General features: G+C 44.4%; 1 protein-coding gene across 2 annotated transcripts in view; it reads left to right on the forward strand.

The window, feature by feature from the left end:
* The window catches only part of LOC311104340 (transient receptor potential cation channel subfamily M member 4-like), a 102,587-nt gene that overhangs the window by 77,891 nt on the left and 1,295 nt on the right, over positions 1–23,401 (forward strand). For both annotated transcript variants that reach the window (XM_084146153.1, XM_084146154.1), the window contains 8 exons: positions 9,468–9,583; positions 10,388–10,520; positions 11,471–11,645; positions 13,601–13,769; positions 21,353–21,534; positions 22,382–22,514; positions 22,829–22,901; positions 23,203–23,296. In XM_084146153.1, coding sequence (XP_084002279.1) covers positions 9,468–9,583; positions 10,388–10,520; positions 11,471–11,645; positions 13,601–13,769; positions 21,353–21,534; positions 22,382–22,514; positions 22,829–22,901; positions 23,203–23,296 — 1,075 coding nt within the window. The remainder of the gene's footprint in view (positions 1–9,467; positions 9,584–10,387; positions 10,521–11,470; positions 11,646–13,600; positions 13,770–21,352; positions 21,535–22,381; positions 22,515–22,828; positions 22,902–23,202; positions 23,297–23,401) is intronic.

The raw sequence follows: 23,401 nt of genomic DNA on the forward strand, positions 1-23,401 counted from the left end.
TCCCTCGCCGGCGGAATCGTCGTGACCACTGGTGCTGCTGGGGGGGCGGAGCCCGCTCTCCTGCTGCTGGTGGCCGACGTCTGGCGCCTGGCAAGCCGCCTCACCGTAGATGATCTACTGGGGGCGTTAGAAGTCGACGGTTTGGCTGGCGTGTGGCTGGACCTCCCTGCCAATGGCAGGTGTCTAGCCAGCTGCTTCCTGTCCTCGTCCAGCTTCGCGAAACGCTCCGTCGCCTCTTTGACGGCGACCCCGAAGAGCCCGTCGTCAGAAAGGGGGGCGTTGAGCAGCGACGCTCGGTCAGTCTCCTTCATGGCGGTCAGTGACAGCCAGAGGTGACGTTCGATGACCACCGAAGTGGCAATGGACCAACCCGCGCAGATAGCGGACGCCTGTGTCAGGTGTAGAATGGCGCCAGAAATCCTGGACACCTCTTCTACCTCCTCGCTCGTTAGCTCAGACCTTCCCGTTGTTAAACGGGTTAGGGAGGCCGCGAGGAGAGCAATATTATTTGCTGCTGACACAGCTTGGGCTCCCAACGTAAAATACTTCTCAGCCAGCTGTGCTGTGAGCCTGTCTTTTTGAGTTGGCAAAGTGGCTTTCTTGGAGGCCGCCCAGGGACTCGAACCCGGCACTAGATATGCCGCCATGGCGCTCTCGCGCCTAGGGATTCCCTTGGCAGCCTTCTCACGTCCTTCCACTCTTGTGAATGGGCAGTACATCCTGGCCGGCGAATGCGCCGCCAGGGGTGCCTCCCATGAGCCCTCGACATATTTGCTGAGGGAAGGCATAGCAGGAGCCAATGGCTCAGCCGCCTTCCTCGGCCGTGAGTAGGGACCGCCCTCCATCATATCCACCTCCGCAGCGGGGGGGAATAGGGGGCAGCGCTATCTCTAGTCGATTAGCGGCCCGCTCAATGAGCCCAGGAAAGTCTGAGCGCAGAGAGGCCGCTGCGAAGGACAGGGCTACTGACGTGTCAGAGCCCGTGGTCGTCATCGCCCAAGGAGCCATAAGACCTCTCGCTTCCCAATGGAAAGGGGGTCTTAAAGGTCTGAGTGTGAGGGTCGGATTGTTCCATAGGAATATCCGTCTCCTCTTCTCCCTCCTTGTCTTCCTCAGATTCTGCACCGTCCGACGACGCCTCTGAAGCAGAGGCTAGTATGGACAGTACGTCTTCCAAGGGAATGTCCTCCCTGAAAAATGCCCAATGCTGCTTCCTCTCCTTCATAGGAAGGAGGGCGCAGGAGGCGCAGTTAGGGGGAACGCCGGTTCCGTCCTTGGCATGCTGCGCACCCAAACACACGAAACACAAGTCGTGGGGGTCCGTAGGCGCCATGGCGGAGCATCGGCATTGAGCTCTGAAAATAGCTTTTGGGGGTGGAAAATCTCCAGGTGCGCTCATTTAGGACAAAGGCGAAAGAAACGTACACATATTTAGGCGAGGTGCTGGCTGACGGCGTAAAACACTTCAAAAAGAAAAGGAAAGCCGCACACTCTAGGACAGGGGTGTCAAACGTCCGGCCCGCGGGACGGATCAGGCCCGCAAACGGGTTTAATCCGGCCCGCGAGATGATTTGTAAAGTATAAAAATGCGCTGCAATTTTTCAATAAAATAAACTGCTGTTCCAATTGCGTCCACTGGATGGCGCAATAGCAATTGTGTTAAGCAAGCAAACTGTTTATACCGGGGCAGAGCAAGTAGGTCAAGTCTGTGTTTACTCACAGCCGAGACATCAGTGACGCTGCAGTGAAAGCTAGCTACCTCATTGCTAATGAAATCGCAGTGGCTTCAAAACCATTTAGTGAGGGTGAATTTGTAAAAACATGCATGATGAAGGCAGCTGAGATTGTGTGCCCTGAAAAGCGTCAGGCCTTTGTAAATATCAGCCTGACAAGAAACACAGTTGCAGACAGGATTTCCGATCTTTCAGTGGATTTGGACAGCCAGTTGAAGCAAAAAGTAAAGTCATTTATTGCGTTTTCGGTTGCAATTGATGAAAGCACGGACATTACAGATGTTGCACAACTGGCCATTTTCATCCGCGGAGTTGATGACACATTGACCGTCACCGAGGAGTTCGTGGAGTTGGTGCCGATGACAGATACAACGACAGCAGCTGATATTTTTACCGCACTCGTCGGCGCGCTGGACAGGGTCGGAGTGGACTGGTCCCGCGCTGTCAGCCTGGCTACAGATGGTGCGCCCTCAATGATCGGGAAAAAAGCAGCCGTTGTGACAAAGTTCAGAGAGAAAGTGCAATCTGCAAATGGAGGACGTGATTTTTGGACTTTTCACGGTATTTTGCACCAGGAGGCTTTGTGTTGCAAGTCATTAAAGTTGGATAACGTCATGAAGGTGGTCATCCAAACTGTTAATTTCATCCGATCCAGAAGCCTGAATCACCGTCAGTTTGACAGCCTTCTCAGAGAGAAAGACCACATCTATGGCCTGCCATACCACACTGAGGTAAGATGGTTAAACCGAGGTGCTGAGGCGTTTCTTTGATTTACGAGAAGAAATTGAACAGTGTTAGAATTCCATTCCGCAGAATGGATGCAGGACCTTGCATTTATGGTGGATGTTACAGAGCACCTGAATAACTTGAACAAACAGCTGCAAGGGCGCAACAAAGTTGTCACGCAGAATTATGACAGCATACGTTCTTTCAAGTTGAAGCTGTCATTGGAACCACATATCTTTGTGAGCAAGTTCTCTCTGTAATGAGCATAAATAAAACAAAGCTGCGCTCAAGGCTCACGCACAAGCACTTGAATCACATCCTGAAGTTGGCTGCCACTCAGGATGTGACGCCTGATATTGATGCGCTGGTGAAAGCTAAAAGATGCCAGGTATCAGGAGTCAAATAAACTATGCAACCCCACTTAAAGTGCTACATGAGACACCCTGATATAGTTCTGTGATCTGTGATATACTTCTGTGAATCACTGAGGCATTGTGTGTTTGTGTGTTCTTTGTCCTCAGAACTTTCAAATAACTTGAGGTGTTTTATGATTAATAGTGATGTTGTGCTTTTGGACACACTGTCCTCAGGCTCCAGCTTTATGTTTATATGTTTTTATGTTGATGTGCTATTGTTTTTAATAGATTTTATTTTATTTGTATATTTAACCTATTCTTGACTCTGTGGTTCTTGCACTTGTTTGGGGAACAGGATTTCATTCTTTTTATCTACATTTCTGCCTGAGAAATGACCCCCTGATATAGTTATGTGATCTGTGAAACAGTTCTGTTAATCACTGAGGCATTGTGTGTTTGTGTTCTTTTTCTTTAGAATTTTCAAATAAACCTGACGTGTTTTATGATTAATAGTGATGTTGTGCTTGTACTATTTTGGACACACTGTCCTCATGCTCCAGCTTTATGTTGTATGTTGATCGTATTAAAACAAAGAAAACAATCTGAAGTTGTTGTTTTTAAGTTATATATACCATGATTTTTCCGGTCCGGCCCACTTGGGAATAGATTTTCCTCCATGTGCCCCTGAGCTAAAATGAGTTTGACACCCCTGCTCTAGGAGCTCAGATGCAATAATGTAATATCTTAATAACCAACGTTTCGACAGACAAGCTGTCTTCATCAGGGTATAATGACAAACACTGCGGGTCACTGGTTTATATAGTGTGAAAGGACACACGCAGGTGTCTGTAATCATGGCCGGGTGTGGCCTAATAGCATTGGCCAATTCACAAATAAAAACATACAAAAAACATGGATAGCATATGATCATAGATACTTAGCTACATAGGCCCACAACATTTACAATGAATAGCAAAATCACAAGAATGGCTTTAAATCAAAGTCTACGTTGAGACCGAAGGGAGCAAGGGTCTTCAAATTAAAGATCCAGGCAGCCTCTCGCTTTAACAATAAGTTGTCGAGGTCACCCCCTCTCCTAGGGAGGGTGACATGTTCTATGCCGATATAACGTAGGGAAGAAATCGAGTCGTTCGATTCCAAAAAGTGGGCAGCGACTGGGTATGTCGAGTTTTGGCACCTAATGGTGCTACGATGTTCCGAGATTCATACTTTTAATTCGCGCTTTGTTTTACCCACATAATTTTTACCACAAGGACAAGTTATAAGATAAATAACTGCCTTAGTGGAGCACGTAATAACACCTTTGATTGGGATCTGTTTCCCTGTTTGGGGGTGTTTGAAGGATCTACATTTGTAAGTGCCATTGCATTGAGCGCAGCCGTTACACTTGTAGTTTCCATCCGGTAGCGGCGCAAATAGACGTTGTGCAGGGATATTTAGGGGTGGTAAATCAGAGTTTACCAATTGGTCTCTGAGATTTCTGCCCCGCGAGAATACAACCAAGGGAGGGTCTGAAAACACATTACCAATACTGTCATCGGATCTTAGAATGTGCCAATGTTTGTGAACGATTCCCTTAATTTGTTCAGAGCACTTTGAATAGCGTGTTGTTAGAACGCAAGAATGGTTCTTTTTAGGAGACTGTCCTTGAAAGAGATCAGGTCTCGATTTGTTTTGAATTTTCTCAATGGCAGTATTAATCTGACCATTTTTGTACCCCCTCTCCTTGAATTTTCTTTGCGTCTCAGCCATATTACGGTCGAAATCTGATTAGTTTTTTACAAATTCTTTTGATTCGACAGAATTGGCTGTAAGGCAAACTGTTTTTCAAGGGAAGTGGGTGACAGCTATCAGCCCTCAACAAACTATTACGATCAGTAGGTTTCCTGTAAAGCTCAGTGTATAGAACATTATCCTCACTCAAAATCAGAAGATCAAGGAAACTGATTTGACGTGTGTCAGATTGCATAGTAAATCTCAGGTGCTCAGAACAAGAGTTAAGAAAAGCATGGAATGCCTGGAGCTGTTTAGAATCACCCCTCCATAGAACAAAAATATCATCAATGTACCGTTTCCAAATAATAATGTTAGGCAAGAAAACATTTTTTAGAGGATTGAAAATTGACTGTTTCTCAATGTAACCCACATACAAATTAGCATAGTTAGGAGCCATAGGGGATCCCATAGCTGTACCCTTCGTCTGAATGAAGAAATCATTTAGAAACATAAAGTAATTGTGTGTGAGTACTATTTCAGCCAATGTTATAATGCATGCACTGGAAGGTAGTTCATTAGGGTCACGTTGCAGAAGAAAATGTTCCATGGCTTCAATACCGCCCTCGTGTGGAATATTCGTGTATAACGAAAGTAACTAACAAGGTATTATCAGGGAGAGGATCAAGAGATTCAACAATAGAGATCATACTGCTGGTGTCCTTTACAAAGGAGGGGAGCTGTTCTGCGAGAGGTCTAATAAAAAAGTCAACATAGGTCGATAAAGGGGCTGTTACTGCATCAATGCCTGCTACAATAGGGCGCCCTGGAGGTTTTGTAACATTCTTGTGTAATTTCGGCAAAGTATAAAAAGTAGCAATTTTAGGGTGTTGAATAGCAAAAAAATCGTGTTCTTTTTTGGTGATTTGACCAGAACTTAATTACCCATCTAGGACAGAACAGATAGTGTTCTGAAATTGGGAAGTGGGGTCACTTCTGAGTTTCTTGTAAAAGGTATTGTCAAGCAGTTGTCTGTGACACACATTTACATAAACTGTCCTATCCATGAGTACAACTGACCCACCCTTATCAGCAGGGCGGGTAAGAACTGACATATCGGATTGTAAATCAAGCAAAGCTTGTTTTTCATCCTTGGGTAAATTTTGAAAAGATATGTACTCCTGTTTGTTCTTAAGGAGATTACCAACATATTTTTCAACGAGTCTGCAATACGTCTCAATAGAGTGATTGCGATTGGCTGGAGGTACAAAATAACTCTTACTTCTGAAAGGAGTCGGAGTATGTGCAGGTGAGCCACCTACATGTTCAGTTGAAATATCACGATTAGGGGAGCTGAAGTATTCCTTTAAACGGATGTTTCTAAAAAACTTAAACATGTCTACATTACAGAGCATATGAGCGGAGTGGAGCGGGAGCGAGCGTGGAGCGTGAGCGGACGGATTTTGAACAGAGCGCAGAGCGGTATTTTTAAAAGGACGGAGCATCGCCCTATGTCCCGCTCCAATTTCGCTCGCTCACACCACGAGTCTGAAGCATGCTCAAGCCTGACCCAGAATCCATCTGTTTAATTTAATTTGTGTCGTCCATGAATTTGTATTTTATAGAGCGAGAGGAGCAGCAGCAGCAACAAGAGAAAAGGGTTGAGGAATTCAAAAGTTTATTCACTGCACGCAAAGGCCCAACCATAACAAGGGAGAGAAAAAGAGAGCTGGATGTAGCATTTTTCGAAATTATTTTCATGGACTATGAACCGCTGAGTAAAGGAGAACGCGAAGGGATGCAACACTTCGCCAGCGCAGCTCAACCGGGCTACACCCCCCCAAGAAACTATGATAAATCAGTACTTTACTTTGTCAAATTTACATCTGAGATGCCCCATTCACATGCTTCAGCTGGCGTTCAAAAACGCCTTTAACGAGCACGACAACATTAATAGGCTGTTAGTGAAAGTCGGGCACCTGGTGAAAAGTGTACGCAAGAGCACAGATGAAACCGACCAATTAGGTGTCCGCCCCACAAATGCCTGCGCCATTCGATGGAGCAGCCAGCTGCGGATGATTCGTTCATCCGGTTGTTCCAAAAAGACCCGTTATGGCAAAACAAACTCAAGTCTAATGTTGCTAACATCACCCTGAATCAAGTACGGCAGCTGACGCACCTTGTCAGTGTGCTGACACCACTAGCAGATCTCACAGACAAAATGCAGAAGGAGCTGGGGAACCTGGGGATGATCCTCCCTGCTGTCACAGAAATCAAATCCCTGCTCACCGATTACACTCACGCTGCACTTCCAATGTGCATCGCTGCTTTTGCAGAAACATTGGCAAACAACGTGTCAATTCGCTATGGAATATACTATACTGATTAACATCTCATTTTAGCGTCAGTGTTAGATCCCCGTTTCAAGACAGAATGGATAATCCGGGGAGATAAAGTAAGGCTGTGGTTTAAGCTAAAAGTGAAATACATGCAGATTTTGTTCCTTTTTTGGAGTGAGCGGGGGGCGATTTGAGTGGAGCGCGATGCAAACTGCGTTGAGCGCTGAGCGATAATGAGCGGACTGGCCTGATGTGGCTTTGAGCGGGGGGAGCGGAGGGGTGAACAGCTCCGTGAGCGAGGAGCTGAGATTCTCACCGCTCCACTCCGCTCATATGCTCTGCTACATTAACATCAAAATCGTTGCACTGAGTTGTAGGCACAAAAGATAACCCTTTATTAAGTAAGGAGACATGGGCAGGACTCAATATCTTGCTTGATAAATTAAAGACGCTCAGTCCCGTGGGTTCTGGGACCGTGTGAACGGCCCCCTCTGCCTCTGGTTGTCGTTTCTTCTTACCCCGTCGTGTACGGCATCTCGTCGGTGCACGTGACCGCGGCCAACTCCGCGCTTCCGTCGGCCCAGTCTCACGTTGGATAAAAAACTGGCACTGGAAGCAGATGAGGTGCTGGTTGTAGAGCGTTGGTCAGACGGGAGTGGATAGAAGTTAGCGGCCCCCCTCCTGTGTCTGTCATGGAGAGGAGGAGCAGGACTTCTTTTGTCAGGGTTTCTCCAAAAGTAGACTTTGTCCTCGGCCTTGTCATTTAGGACGACGTCGATGGCTGGAAAATCAACGGCGTACTTCGTCCTGAGTCTTCGTCTTCGTCTCTTCTTGGCTCTTCAGTCTAGTCCAGTCGCTGAAGATAAAGGGAGGCTGATTGAGGGGAGGCATACCCTCTTATAGGGACACCTGTACTCCTATTGGCTGCAGGTGTGTGCATAATTTTGTCTCAGGCTGATACTGCCTTAGGGCTGTGGGTAAACCAATAGGAGCAGAGCTCCCCTATGGGGCGGAGCTCCACGATATAGAACATCGATTGCTTAAAAACAGATCAATATCATTGGTTTTGTACCGTTGATTTTGTCATACGTGCTGGCGGTCTTACATGCTGACTAGACCGTCGCGCATGAGCGCCATCGCGCGCGTGTTGATTTTGTCCACCCACACCAGACGCGATCAGGACACGCAGGTTGAAATATCAAAACGAACTCTGAACGAACTATATTAATTTGGGGACAGGTTGAAAAGCATTAAACATTTATGACAATTTAGCTAGCTAGCTTGCTGTTGTTAGCTAATTTGTCCTGGGATATAAACATTGGGTTGTTATTTTACCTGAAATGCACAAGGTCCTCTACTCTGACAATTAATACACAGATAAAAGGGTAAACTGAGTTTGTTTCTAGTAATTTCTCCTCCTTCAGGCTTCTTCTTCTTCTTTGGACTTTATATGGCGGTGGGCAACCAACTTTAAGGTGCATTACCACCACCAACTGGACTGGAGTGTGGACCTCAGTTAATCTTTCAATCACCCACGTGGGTATATGCTCCTAAAAACCAATGAGGAGATGGGAGAGGCGGGACTTGCAGCGCATCAAGCGTCACAAATAGAACCAAGTTCTATTTTAGCGCCTGGCTACGCAGACGCGCACGAGCAGTGTGGTTGCAATGATTGAATAACATGTATGTGTACATTTATTTTGCAATACATTTGTGGTCAGCATGTTTAAGATTTAGAATTATACTATCATTTTCAAACTGAAATGGCAGGGAAAATTTGGGCCGCTCTCTGTATAAAATTGCTGTCCTTACACCTATACGTATATTTGAGAGTCAAACTATCACTCAAATAACAGCCAACCGTTGTCACTGTTGATATCCTATGGCGGGCCGTGATTTGTTGAAAATAAATAACAAAGCAACTGATTTGTTTCCTTCCCCGTTTCGGCAGCCTCCCAAAACTTCCATTCGACATTCTAGAATTTAGATTACTGTCTTCAGCAAATTCTCTTCTAACCAGTGATATGACAATTATTCTCAGATTCAGTGTTGCCTTTGAACAGTTCGTTTAAACAGTGCATACATCCCAAACGTTTCCATCACTCCAAAATGAAGCTGGTTGTCTTCAGCAGGTTGTCCTCTAACGAGTGTCCAATAGGATTCCAATAGGATAGAGGTGATTCTATTGGACTACTTTTTTAAACATATTGGATCCTATAAGATTCTCGCAGTCCTATAGGATTTTGTATCACCTCTATCAGAATCCTATTGGGCACATTTTTTCTCCTATTGTAAATAGAAAAGTTATCCGATTGGATCCTATAGGATTTTGTCACCCCAATCAGAATCCTATTATATTAACACCTTTGACTAGGGATTAGTATAATAAAATACAATTTTCCCATTTTTTGAGCATACAATATAGCTCAGTATTTGTATTATTTATTTTATACAGTCTTTTTTGCTCATCTTTATCAAGGGTACCAATCATTTTGTAGGTGACTGTAGATAATTCATGACCATCTTCTCTCTCTCACGCACACTTCCCCCCTCTCTCTCTCTCTCTCTCTCTTCATCAGACATTCTTCAGGGGCAGCACCACTTTATATCAGAGAATGAAGCTCTACATCGAGGACATGTGGAATAAGTGTGACATCACGGCAATCTCACTCTTTGCACTGGGAATGTGCTGCAGGTGTGTGTATTTAGATATACACTGAGTGTACAAAACATTAAGAACATTAAGCTCTTTCCATGACAGACTGATCAGGTGAATCCAGGTGAAAGCTATGATCCTTTATTGATGTCACTTGTTGAAAATCCACTTAAATCAGTATAGATGAAGGGGAGGAGACAGATTAAAGAAGGATTTTTAAATTATGAGAGAATTGAGACATGATTGTGTATGTGTGCCATTCAGAGGGTGAATGGGCAAGACAAAATATTTAAGTGCCTTTGAATGGGGTATGGTAGTAGGTGCCAGGCACACCGGTTTGAGTGTGTCAAGAACTGCAACGCTACTGGGTTTTTCACGCTCAACAGTTTCCTGTGTGTATCAAGAATGATTCACCACCCAAAGGACATCCAGCCAACTTGACACAACTGTGGGAAGCATTGGAGTCAACATGGGTCAGCATCCCTGTGGAATGCTTTCGACATGTTATAGAGTCCATGCCCCTACGAATTGAGGCTGTTCTGAGGGCAAAGGGGGGAGGGGTGTAACATGTGTTTATGTTTATGTGTGTCGATGTAAACAATACTTTTTATTTATATTATTATTTAAAATGTATGTACCGGTAGTTCTGTCCTTGAGCTGTTCTTGTCTATTAATGTTATGTATTATGTTATATTTTATGTTTTATGTTTTGTAAATGGACCCCAGGAAGAGTAGCAGCTGCATCAGCAACAGCTAATGGGGATCCTAATAAATAAATGAATATATGGATTGTGTGTGTGTGTGTCCCTGTGACTATAACCAGCTGTTTGTTGTGTGTTCTAGAATGTTCCCGTGGTCCTATGAGTTTGGCCGTGCTGTGTTGGCTGTGGACTACATGGTGTTTACCCTCCGTCTCATCCACATCTTCGCCATCCACAAACAGCTGGGACCCAAGATCATCATTGTTGAAAAAATGGTGAGGGCTTTCTAAAATAAAATAGAAAACCCTGTGCACTGCAGTGCGTCTAAATAATAGACTTAGACATTGCGTCGTTGTATCTGTCTCATTATGGCATCTGTGAGAGCATGGACAGCGCCATTGAGGCCATCTATATTTTAAAGTAGTCAATTTTCTTCTTCTACTTCTATGAGTTGGCAAATAAACTGAAAGGGTGCCAAAGATGGTGGATAAATTAAGATGAACGACTCCACCATTAAAAAACATTTTTTTTCAAGGTTCCTGTCTGTGTAAGTGGGTGTTCCCTCTCTCGCGTGAGAATGCTTTCCTGCGTGAGCTCACGGTTCCTCTATAATCTCTGGGATGCTCACACAAGAGAGGGAACAGCTGGATTTGGTCTACTTATTGTCCCCTCCCCTCCCCGCTCGGCTCGCCCCACCCGCCCTGCCCCGACATATGAGATGTCTCTTTTCTCTACCTCCGCGGGCCGGGGGCATTAAGTAGACCAAAGCTGCCCCGCCCCGTTCAGAAAAAATAAGGGAGTGGGATGTCTCGCTTTATCTACTGTCTCTGAAGGTGCATACTGCCACCTAGAGTGTGTTGTTAGAACAGGTATAAAGCCAATGTTTGCGATTTATTGCCACCTGCAGTTATGGAATGTTTGCTCATAAGTATAATTGGCTAGGCACTCCTGATGACCTGCATGGAATCATGTGATCCTTCCTAAACCCATAGGAAGTCCCACCCAGTTGACTACTTAAAAATTGTGAAAGTCCTTAATGGCGCTAGCCATGCTAAAATGGGCTTTTGGGCACTAAAGTAGTCTATCTATCGCTATGGTCTAGATTTAGGTGCTGGTTTTGGTAGTGACAACTAGTATCCAAAAGAAAGTGTCAAAACTGCACACTAGCAAAAACAGGTGATGCCATTTTCCCCGATGAATATTCTGTTCCCCTCCTGATTGGCAGATGAAAGACATCTTCTTCTTCCTGTTCTTCCTGGCGGTGTGGCTCCTGGCCTACGGCGTAGCCAATCAGGCGCTGCTCTACTCCTACGACCCCCGTCCCGGTTGGATATTTCGCAGAGTGTTCTACAGGCCGTACCTCCACATATTTGGACAGATCCCCATACACGAAATGGATGGTGCGTTGATGTTTGTGTACGAATGTGGTTTGCATGTGCATGTAACATAGTATATTCTCACCTAGATATCATAAAATGAATGCACTAACAGTAAATTGCTCTGGATTAGAGAGTCTGCAGAATTAATAAAAAAAATTATACAGTGGGGAAAAAAGGATTTAGTCAGCCACCAATTGTGCAAGTTCTCCCACTTAAAAAGATGAGAGAGGCCTGTAATTTTCATCATAGGTACACGTCAACTATGACAGACAAAATGAGAAAAAAAATCCAGAAAATCACATTGTAGGATTTTTAATGAATTTATTTACAAATTATGGTGGAAAATAAGTATTTGGTCAATAACAAAAGTTTCTCAGTACTTTGTTATATACCCTTTGTTGGCAATGACACAGGTCAAACGTTTTCTGTAATTCTTCACAAGGTTTTCACACACTGTTGCTGGTATTTTGGCCCATTCCTCCATGCAGATCTCCTCTAGAGCAGTGATGTTTTGGGGCTGTCGCTGGGCAACACAGACTTTCAACTCCCTCCAAAGATTTTCTATGGGGTTGAGATCTGGAAACTGGCTAGGCCACTCCAGGACCTTGAAATGCTTCTTACGAAGCCACTCCTTCGTTGCCCGGGCGGTGTGTTTGGGATCATTGTCATGCTGAAAGACCCAGCCATGTTTCATCTTCAATGCCCTTGCTGATGGAAGGAGGTTTTCACTCAAAATCTCACGATACATGGCCCCATTCATTCTTTCCTTTACACGGATCGTCCTGGTCCCTTTGCAGAAAAACAGCCCCAAAGCATGATGTTTCCACCCCCATGCTTCACAGTAGGTATGGTGTTCTTTGGATGCAACTCAGCATTCTTTGTCCTCCAAACACGACGAGTTGAGTTTTTACCAAAAAGTTCTATTTTGGTTTCATCTGACCATATGACATTCTCCCAATCCTCTTCTGGATCATCCAAATGCACTCTAGCAAACTTCAGACGGGCCTGGACATGTACTGGCTTAAGCAGGGGGACACGTCTGGCACTACAGGATTTGAGTCCCTGGCGGCGTAGTGTGTTACTGATGGTAGGCTTTGTTACTTTGGTCCCAGCTCTCTGCAGGTCATTCACTAGGTCCCCCCGTGTGGTTCTGGGATTTTTGCTCACCGTTCTTGTGATCATTTTGACCCCACGGGGTGAGATCTTGCGTGGAGCCCCAGATCGAGGGAGATTATCAGTGGTCTTGTATGTCTTCCATTTCCTAATAATTGCTCCCACAGTTGATTTCTTCAAACCAAGCTGCTTACCTATTGCATATTCAGTCTTCCCAGCCTGGTGCAGGTCTACAATTTTGTTTCTGGTGTCCTTTGACAGCTCGTTGGTCTTGGCCATAGTGGAGTTTGGAGTGTGACTGTTTGAGGTTGTGGACAGGTGTCTTTTATACTGATAACAAGTTCAAACAGGTGCCATTAATATAGGTAACGAGTGGAGGACAGAGGAGCCTCTTAAAGAAGAAGTTACAGGTCTGTGAGAGCCAGAAATCTTGCTTGTTTGTAGGTGACCAAATACTTATTTTCCACCATAATTTGCAAATAAATTCATAAAAAATCCTACAATGTGATTTTCTGGATTTTTTCCCCTCAATTTGTCTGTCATAGTTGACGTGTACCTATGATGAAAATTACAGGCCTCTCTCATCTTTTTAAGTGGGAGAACTTGCACAATTGGTGGCTGACTAAATACTTTTTTCCCCCACTGTATATTAATGGTTTCTCTCTCTCTTTCTCTTTCTCTGTTCTTTCACTCCTCTCTCTCCCTGTATCCCCTCTCAATCCCTTACTTCAACCACTACCCAATCTACCCTCTTTACCCTTTTAAATATGTATTTTCACACCCCTCCTCCTGCTTCTTCCCATCCTTTCAAACTCTCCCCTTCTCACTGTCTCCCGCCCTCCTCTCCCTATCTCTGTCCTTAGCTGATAAACTGGAGGAGGGGAGAGAGTGCACCAATAATGCCACCCTGGTCGAGGCGGGAGCAGAACCCTGCATGAGTACCGACCACAATTGGCTGGTGGTCATCTTATTGGTCATCTTCCTGCTGGTCACCAACATCCTCCTGGTCAACCTGCTCATTGCAATGTTCAGGTAATGTACCCTCTCTCTCTGTCCCTATTTCTCTCTCTGTCCCTATTTCACTCTCTGTCTCTCTTTCACTCTCTCTGTCTCTTTTCACTTTGATGAGTGTTGAGGAGATTATCGAGAGATACCTTAGAGATGTATTAATTCTCGAGACATTATTGTAATATTACTCTCAAGTAGCCATACCTCCAAATCACATTTGCTGTCACGCTTCCTGCAGAATTTTGTATAGCCAAAACAGTTTGAATCGTCTGCTGATTTTTATTAGATGTTACATTTCAAGAACCCTCGTAAAGCCTGGTTCTAGACGAGACTACTGTTTTGCAAATTCCTTACATCTAGAGCGCTACCTCCTGAGGTCACACACAACACTAGCCCGACAGTTGCCCCCTTCCAGACAGGGCAGTGTAAACAGAATTGTCTTGTTCTGACCAACACTCCTACAGTATAAATCGTAATAGCAGAGCATTTCTTCATGTAAGGATTTTCATGATATTGATTAAATGAAGCATGGTTTGTTCTAAGGTAGGCCGAAAACCAATCCAGTTATACCCTATGAAAGTCCTGCCTACTTCCCTTATATTCGTATTCCTGGATTAGTTGACTTCTTACCTGATGCCTTTAATGAAAGATTGTTTTCATAATCGAAAACCTTCATAAAATACATAATTTACATATTATGTACAGTGCCTTGCAAAAGTATTCATCCCCCTTGGCGTTTTTCCTATTTGTTCCATTACAACCTGTAATTTAAATATATTTTTATTTGGATTTCATGTAATGGACATACACAAAATAGTCCAAATTGATGAAGTGAAATTAAAAAAATTACTTGTTTCAAAACATTCTAAAAAATAAATAACGGAAAAGTGGTGCTTGCATATGTATTCAACCTCTTTGCTATGAAGCCCCTAAATAAGATCTGGTGCAACAATTACAGTGGGGAAAAAAAGTATTTAGTCAGTCACCAATTGTGCAAGTTCTCCCACTTAAAAAGATGAGAGAGGCCTTTAATTTTCATCATAGGTACACGTCAACTATGACAGACAAAATGAGGGAAAAAAATCCAGAAAATCACATTGTAGGATTTTTAATGAATTTATTAGCAAATTATGGTGGAAAATAAGTATTTGGTCAATAATAAAAGTTTCTCAATACTTTGTTATATACCCTTTGTTGGCAATGACACAGGTCAAACGTTTTCTGTAAGTCTTCACAAGGTTTTCACACACTGTTGCTGGTATTTTGGCCCATTCCTCCATGCAGATCTCCTCTAGAGCAGTGATGTTTTAGGGCTGTCGCTGGGCAACACGGACTTTCAACTCCCTCCAAAGATTTTCTATGGGGTTGAGATCTGGAGACTGGCTAGGCCACTCCAGGACCTTAAAATGCTTCTTACGAAGCCACTCCTTCGTTGCCCGGGCGGTGAGTTTGGGATCATTGTCATGCTGAAAGACCCAGCCACGTTTCATCTTCAATGCCCTTGCTGATGGAAGGAGGTTTTCACTCAAAATCTCACGATACATGGCCCCATTCATTCTTTCCTTTACACGGATCAGTTGTCCTGGTCCCTTTGCAGAAAAACAGCCCCAAAGCATGATGTTTCCACCCCCATGCTTCACAGTAGGTATGGTGTTCTTTGGATGCAACTCAGCATTCTTTGTCCTCCAAACACGACGAGTTGAGTTTTTACCAAAAAGTTCTATTTTGGTTTCATCTGACATTCTCCCAATCCTCTTCTGGATCATCCAAATGCACTCTAGCAAACTTCAGACGGGCCTGGACATGTACTGGCTTAAGCAGGGGGACTCGTCTTGCACTGCAGGATTTGAGTCCCTGGCGGCGTAGTGTGTTACTGATGGTAGGCTTTGTAACTTTGGTCCCAGCTCTCTGCAGGTCATTCACTAGGTCCCCCCGTGTGGTTCTGGGATTTTTGCTCACCGTTCTTGTGATCATTTTGACCCCACAGGGTGAGATCTTGCGTGGAGCCCCAGATCAAGGGAGATTATCAGTGGTCTTGTATGTCTTCCATTTCCTAATAATTGCTCCCACAGTTGATTTCTTCAAACCAAGCTGCTTACCTATTGCAGATTCAGTCTTCCCAGCCTGGTGCAGGTCTACAATTTTGTTTCTGGTGTCCTTTGACAGCTCTTTGGTCTTGGCCATAGTGGAGTTTGGAGTGTGACTGTTTGAGGTTGTGGACAGGTGTCTTTTATACTGATAACAAGTTCAAACAGGTGCCATTAATACAGGTAACGAGTGGAGGACAGGAGCCTCTTAAAGAAGAAGTTACAGGTCTGTGAGAGACAGAAATCTTGCTTGTTTGTAGGTGACCAAATACTTATTTTCCATCCTAATTTGCAAATAAATTCATTAAAAATCCTACAATGTGATTTTCTGGATTTTTTTTTCTCATATTGTCTGTCATAGTTGACGTGTACCTATGATGAAAATGACAGGCCTCTCTCATCTTTTTAAGTGGGAGAACTTGCACAGTTGGTGGCTGACTAAATACTTTTTTCCCCCACTGTACCTTCAAAAGTCACATAATTAGTTAAATAAAGTCCACCTGTGTGCAATCTAAGTGTCACATGATCTGTCACACGATCTCAGTATATATACACCTGTTCTGAAAGGCCCCAGAGTCTGCAACACCACTAAGCAAGGGGCACCACCAAGCAAGCAGCACCATGAAAACCAAGGAGCTCTCCAAACTGGTCAGAGACAAAGTTGTAGAGAAGTACAGTAAAAAAAAATCTGAAACTTTGAACATCCCACGGAGCACCATTAAATCCATTATAAAAAATTTGAAAGAATATGGCACCACAACAAGCCTCCCAAGAGAAGGCTGCCCACCAAAATTCACGGACCAGGTAAGGAGGGCATTAATCAGAGAGGCAACATACAGACCAAAGATAACCCTGAAGGAGCTGCAAAGCTCCACAGCGGAGATTGGAGTATCTGTCCATATGACCACTTTAAGCCATACAATCCACAGAGCTGGGCTTTACGGAAGAGTGGCCAGAAAAAGCCATTGCTTAAAGAAAAAAATAAGCAAACACGTTTGGTGTTCGCCAAAAGGCATGTGGGAGACTCCCCAAACATATGGAAGAAGGTACTCTGGTCAGATGAGACGAAAATTGAGCTTTTTGGCCATCAAGGAAAACGCTATGTCTTGCGCAAACCCAACACCTCTCTTCACCCCGAGAACACCATCCCCACAGTGAAGCATGGTGGGGGCAGAATCATTCTGTGGGGATGTTTTTCATCGGCAGGGACTGGGAAACTTGTCAGAATTGAAGGAATGATGAATGGCGCTAAATACAGGGAAGTTCTTGAGGGAAACCTGTTTCAGTCTTCCAGATATTTGAGACTGGTACGGAGGTTCATCTTCCAGCAGGACAATGACCCTAAGCATAGTGCTAAAGCAACACTCGAGTGGTTTAAGTGGAAACATTTAAATGTCTTGGAAAGGCCTAGTCAAAGCCCAGACCTCAATCCAATTGAGAATCTGTGATATGACTTAAAGATTGCTGTACACCAGCGGAACCCATCCAACTTGAAGGAGCTGGAGCAGTTTTGCCTTTAAGAATGGCCAAAAATCCCAGTGGCTAGATGTGCCAAGCTTATAGAGACCCCAAGAGACGTGCAGCTGTAATTGCTGCAAAAGGTGGCTCTACAAAGTACAGTGGGGGAAAAAGTATTTAGTCAGCCACCAATTGTGCAAGTTCTCCCACTTAAAAAGATGAGAGAGGCCTGTAATTTTCATCATAGGTACATGTCAACTATGACAGACAGATTGAGAAGAAAAAAATCCAGAAAATCACATTGTAGGATTTTTTATGAATTTATTTGCAAATTATGGTGGAAAATAAGTATTTGGTCACCTACAAACAAGCAAGATTTCTGGCTCTCACAGACCTGTAACTTCTTCTTTAAGAGGCTCCTCTGTCCTCCACTCGTTACCTATATTAATGGCACCTGTTTGAACTTGTTATCAGTATAAAAGACACCTGTCCACAACCTCAAACAGTCACACTCCAAACTCCACTATGACCAAGACCAAAGAGCTGTCAAAGGACACCAGAAACAAAATTGTAGACCTGCACCAGGCTGGGAAGACTGAATCTGCAATAGGTAAGCAGCTTGGTTTGAAGAAATCAACTGTGGGAGCAATTATTAGGAAATGGAAGACATACAAGACCACTGATAATCTCCCTCGATCTGGGGCTCCACGCAAGATCTCACCCCGTGGGGTCAAAATGATCACAAGAACGGTGAGCAAAAATCCCAGAACCACACGGGGGGACCTAGTGAATGACCTGCAGAGAGCTGGGACCAAAGTAACAAAGCCTACCATCAGTAACACACTACGCCGCCAGGGACTCAAATCCTGCAGTGCGAGACGTGTCCCCCTGCTTAAGCCAGTACATGTCCAGGCCCGTCTGAAGTTTGCTAGAGTGCATTTGGATGATCCAGAAGAGGATTGGGAGAATGTCATATGGTCAGATGAAACCAAAATATAACTTTTTGGTAAAAACTCAACTCGTCGTGTTTGGAGGACAAAAAATGCTGAGTTGCAGCCAAAGAACACCATACATTTTACATTTTACATCATTTAGCAGACGCTCTTATCCAGAGCGACTTACAGTTAGTGCATACATTATTCTTTTTTATTTTCATACTGGCCCCCCGTGGGAATCGAACCCACAACCCTGGCGTTGCAAACACCATGCTCTACCAACTGAGCTACCTCCCTGCCGGCCATTCCCTCCCCTACCCTGGACCAATTGTGCGCCACCCCATTGGTCTCCCGGTTGCGGCCGGCTACAGCAGAGCCTGGATTCGAACCAGGATCTCTAGTGGCACAGCTAGCACTGCGATGCAATGCCTTAGACCACTGCGCCACTCGGGAGGTTACTGTGAAGCATGGGGGTGGAAACATTATGCTTTTGGGCTGTTTTTCTGCAAAGGGACCAGGACGACTGATCCGTGTAAAGGAAAGAATGAATGGGGCCATGTATCTTGAGATTTTGAGTGAAAACCTCCTTCCATCAGCAAGGGCATTGAAGATGAAACATGGCTGGGTCTTTCAGCATGACAATGATCCCAAACACACCGCCCGGGCAACGAAGGAGTGGCTTCGTAAGAAGCATTTCAAGGTCCTGGAGTGGCCTAGCCAGATCTCAACCCCATAGAAAATCTTTGGAGGGAGTTGAAAGTCTGTGTTGCCCAGCGACAGCCCCAAAACATCACTGCTCTAGAGGAGATCTGCATGGAGGAATGGGCCAAAATACCAGCAACAGTGTGTGAAAACCTTGTGAAGACTTACAGAAAACGTTTGACCTGTGTCATTGCCAACAAAGCGTATACAGTGAGGGAATAAAGTATTTGATCCCCTGCTGATTTTGTACGTTTGCCCACTGACAATGAAATGATCAGTCTATAATTTTAATAGTAGGTTTATTTGAACAGTGAGAGACAGAATAACAACAAAAAAATCCAGAAAAACACAATGCAAAAATGTAATAAATTGATTTGCATTTTAATGAGGGAAATAAGTATTTGACCCCCTCTCAATCAGAAAGCTTTCTGGCTCCCACGTGTCTTTTATACAGGTAACGAGCTGAGATTAGGAGCACACTCTTAAAGGGAATGCTCCTAATCTCAGTTTGTTACTTGTATAAAAGACACCTGTCCACAGAAGCAATCAATCAATCAGATTCCAAACTCTCCACCATGGCCAAGACCAAAGAGCTCTCCAAGGATGTCAGGGACAAGATTGTAGACCTACACAAGGCTGGAATGGGCTACAAGACCATCGCCAAGCAGCTTGGTGAGAAGGTGACAACAGATGGTGCGATTTTTCGCAAATGGAAGAAACACAAAATACTGTCTATCTCCCTCGGCCTGGGGCTCCATGCAAGATCTCACCTCGTGGAGTTGCAGTGATCATGAGAACGGTGAAGAACCAGTCCAGAACTACACAGGAGGATCTTGTCAATGATCGCAAGGCAGCTGGGACCATAGTCACCAAGAAAACAATTGGTAACACACTACGCCGTGAAGGACTGAAATCCTGCAGCGCCCGCAAGGTCCCCCTGCTCAAGAAAGCACATATACAGGCCCGTCTGAAGTTTGCCAATGAACATCTGAATGATTCAGAGGAGAACTGGGTGAAAGGGTTGTGGTCAGATGAGACCAAAATGGAGCTCTTTGGCATCAACTCAACTCGCCGTGTTTGGAGGAGGAGGAATGCTGCTTATGACCCCAAGAACACCATCCCCACCGTCAAACATGGAGGTGGAAACATTATGCTTTGGGGGTGTTTTTCTGCTAAGGGGACAGGACAACTTCACCGCATCAAAGGGACGATGGACAGGGCCATGTACCGTCAAATCTTGGGTGAGAACCTCCTTCCCTCAGCCAGGGCATTGAAAATGGGTCGTGGATGGGTATTCCAGCATGACAATGACCCAAAACACACGGCCAAGGCAACAAAGGAGTGGCTCAAGAAGAAGCACATTAAGGTCCCGGAGTGGCCTAGCCAGTCTCCAGACCTTAATCCCATAGAAAATCTGTGGAGGGAGCTGAAGGTTCGAGTTGCCAAACGTCAGGCTCGAAACCTTAACGACTTGGAGAAGATCTGCAAAGAGGAGTGGGACAAAATCCCTCCTGAGATGTGTGCAAACCTGGTGGCCAACTACAAGAAACGTCTGACCTCTGTGATTGCCAACAAGGGTTTTGCCACCAAGTACTAAGTCATGTTTTGCAGAGGGGTCAAATATTTTATTTCCCTCATTAAAATGCTAATCAATTTATAACATTTTTGACATGCATTTTTCTGGATATTCTTGTTGTTATTCTGTCTCTCACTGTTCAAATAAACCTACCATTAAAATTATAGACTGATCATGTCTTTGTCAGTGGGCAAACGTACAAAATCAGCAGGGGATCAAATAATTTTTTCCCTCACTGTATAACAAAGTATTGAGAAACTTTTGTTATTGACCAAATACTTATTTTCCACCATAATTTGCAAATAAATTCATAAAAAATCCTTGACATAGTTGACATGTACCTATGATGAAAATTACAGGCCTCTCTCATCTTTTTAAGCGGGAGAACTTGCACAATTGGTGGCTGACTAAATACTTTTTTCCCCCACTGTATTTATTTTGGGGTGGGTGAATAGTTATGCACGCTCAAGTTCTGTTTTTTTGTCTTATTTATGTTTGTTTCACAATAAAAAATATTTTGCATCTTCAAAGTGGTAGCCATGTTGTGTAAATCAAATGATACAAACCCCCCAAAAATCTATTTTAATTCGAGGTTGTAAGGCAACAAAATAGGAAAAATGCAACACAATAGTGTTGTTGGATTTAATTTAATTTAATCACCTTGTTTTATTTGAGTGTTGTCCTAATGGCATATGTTTTTCTGGCTCTGCTTTCATGTGTGTCAATAGGGCCCAAAACGTCATGAACTAAAAAGTATAATAAAACCAATATTGTTTTATATGAGCGAGAGTCACCTATTCCCTGATATTCAGCCTTTTCACTGTCTCTCTCTCTCTGTCTTTCCTCCAGTCACACGTTCTCTGAAGTGCAGGAGCACAGCGACAACTACTGGAAGTTCCAGCGCTACAACCTGATCGTGGAGTACCATTCCAGACCCTGTCTGGCACCACCCTTCATCCTCATCTCCCACCTCCAAATCTTCATCAAGAGACACATCCGCAAGATCCCCTCCATGAAGATCAAACACTTTGGTGAGAGATGGAGGGAGGGAGAGGAAAGGGAGGGAGTGAGTAGGGGAGGGAGAAAGGGAGACAGAGGGAGGAAAACAGGGCCGGCGCCAGAACGAATCAGTTGGACAGGCATTTGATTTCAATAGGGTGGCACGTTTTTTCACCGGACATCCTATGTATAAAAAATAAAAATCTTTGGTTTTATAGTAATGACATGTAATTTAACTGTAAAAATGTATTACCTTTTAATGTGGCATGAACACAACCAGTTATGTTTTCATCTGGTTGTCAAACAAATCACTTCAAAAAGTAGGTTATCTTCCCAAAATTATTCCAGCATCTGAACAGTACAATGTGCACCCACCAACTTTCCTTCAATTCGCAAGTGGCTGGAACTATCTCACCGGAGAAAGCATCAGAGCGAGCGCCCCTCTGTCTGAATATAGCCCATATATCTGATGCTGTCTGGCCAAAAAGAGTATGAGAGTATGACATGTCATACTCTTTTTGGCCAGACAGCATCAGATACATGGGCTGCAAATACTGAGACAGAGGGGCGCTGTTTCGCTCACCCGGATGCTTTATCTGAGATTGATGCATCTTTCTGTCTTTGCGTGTCTCTGTCAAATAAATTATTCATATTTTAATATTTTGTTTGGACGGGCAAGGATATGCGGTAGGGACGGGCCACGCCCCCTAAGGGCCACCTATAACACCGGCCCTGGAGGAAGACCAATGATCAGATAATTCACTTAAGGTATTGAACGTCCAAGTATTTTAGAAGTCCACTTCCATTTTTCACATTTTCTCTTCTTCAAAATTTCTTTGTTCTTCCCTCTCTTCCCCTCCTCTTCTGTCCCTCCTTCAGTTCTGGAGATCCATGGTAGGGAGGCCAGTAGACTGAACACATGGGAGACCATCCAGAAGGAGAATATACTGTTTGCCCAGAACAAACGAGAGAGAGAGAGAGACTCAGAGAGACTCAAACGTACCTCCGTCAAGTGAGACATCTCTCCATCTCTCACCTAGACTAAATGCCAGATTCATTTAACAGCTTCAGTTAACAGCTCGGCTTCTATCTGGCCTATGAATAGAATGGTTGAAATGCTGTAGCTGATGGGACCTCCTGTGTTAGGGATCGGGTCAATAAAATGTTTAATTCATGAATCGAACTTCAATTCACTTCCTGTGTTAGGGATCGGGTCAATAACATTTTAAATTCATGAATCGTACATCAATTCACTTCCTGAATTGACTGAGAGGTGAATTGACCCCTAACCTGTGTTGTGGTCCTGTGTTGTGGTCGTGTTGGAAGGGTGGACAGTGTATTAAAGCAGATGGCAGAGATCCGGGACCACGACCGCAGGCTGAGAATGCTGGAGACCAAGGTCAGTGTCAGCCTGGGCCGCTGCCACTGGTCGCAGCTCACACACAGGCTGCAAACACCCTGCTTTATCTGCCCAGTGGCAACCAGACACACGTGCCAGAAGTTTCAGTGGTCCTAAATGGGCAGGATGGTTTAGTGGGTGTGTGTGTGGGTCTGTGTTCGTTAGTGTGTAATCATCAGTATGTGTGTCTGAATTTGGACTGCAGCTGTTGCATCTGCCTGCTCAGCACTGAACAGACCACATCCGTCATGGTTCTCTCTCTCGCTCTCTCTTTCTCTCTCCGTCTCTCTCACATTCCCAGTTGGAGTACTGTTCTAGTGCCCTCTCCTGGATGACGGAGGCTCTCTCTCAGAGTAACTTGATAAAGACCACACGTCCTCCGCCCTCTCTCAGAGGTAAGGTTGCATACAGATATTTGTAATACATACAGTATATATGATATAGGTTACATATATGATCTATTTCTATGCAAGGTGGCCTCCTACCTCTCCAGTCAATTA

Source organism: Coregonus lavaretus, assembly GCF_964263955.1.
Source record: "Coregonus lavaretus genome assembly, chromosome: 28".
Lineage (NCBI taxonomy): Eukaryota > Metazoa > Chordata > Actinopteri > Salmoniformes > Salmonidae > Coregonus > Coregonus lavaretus.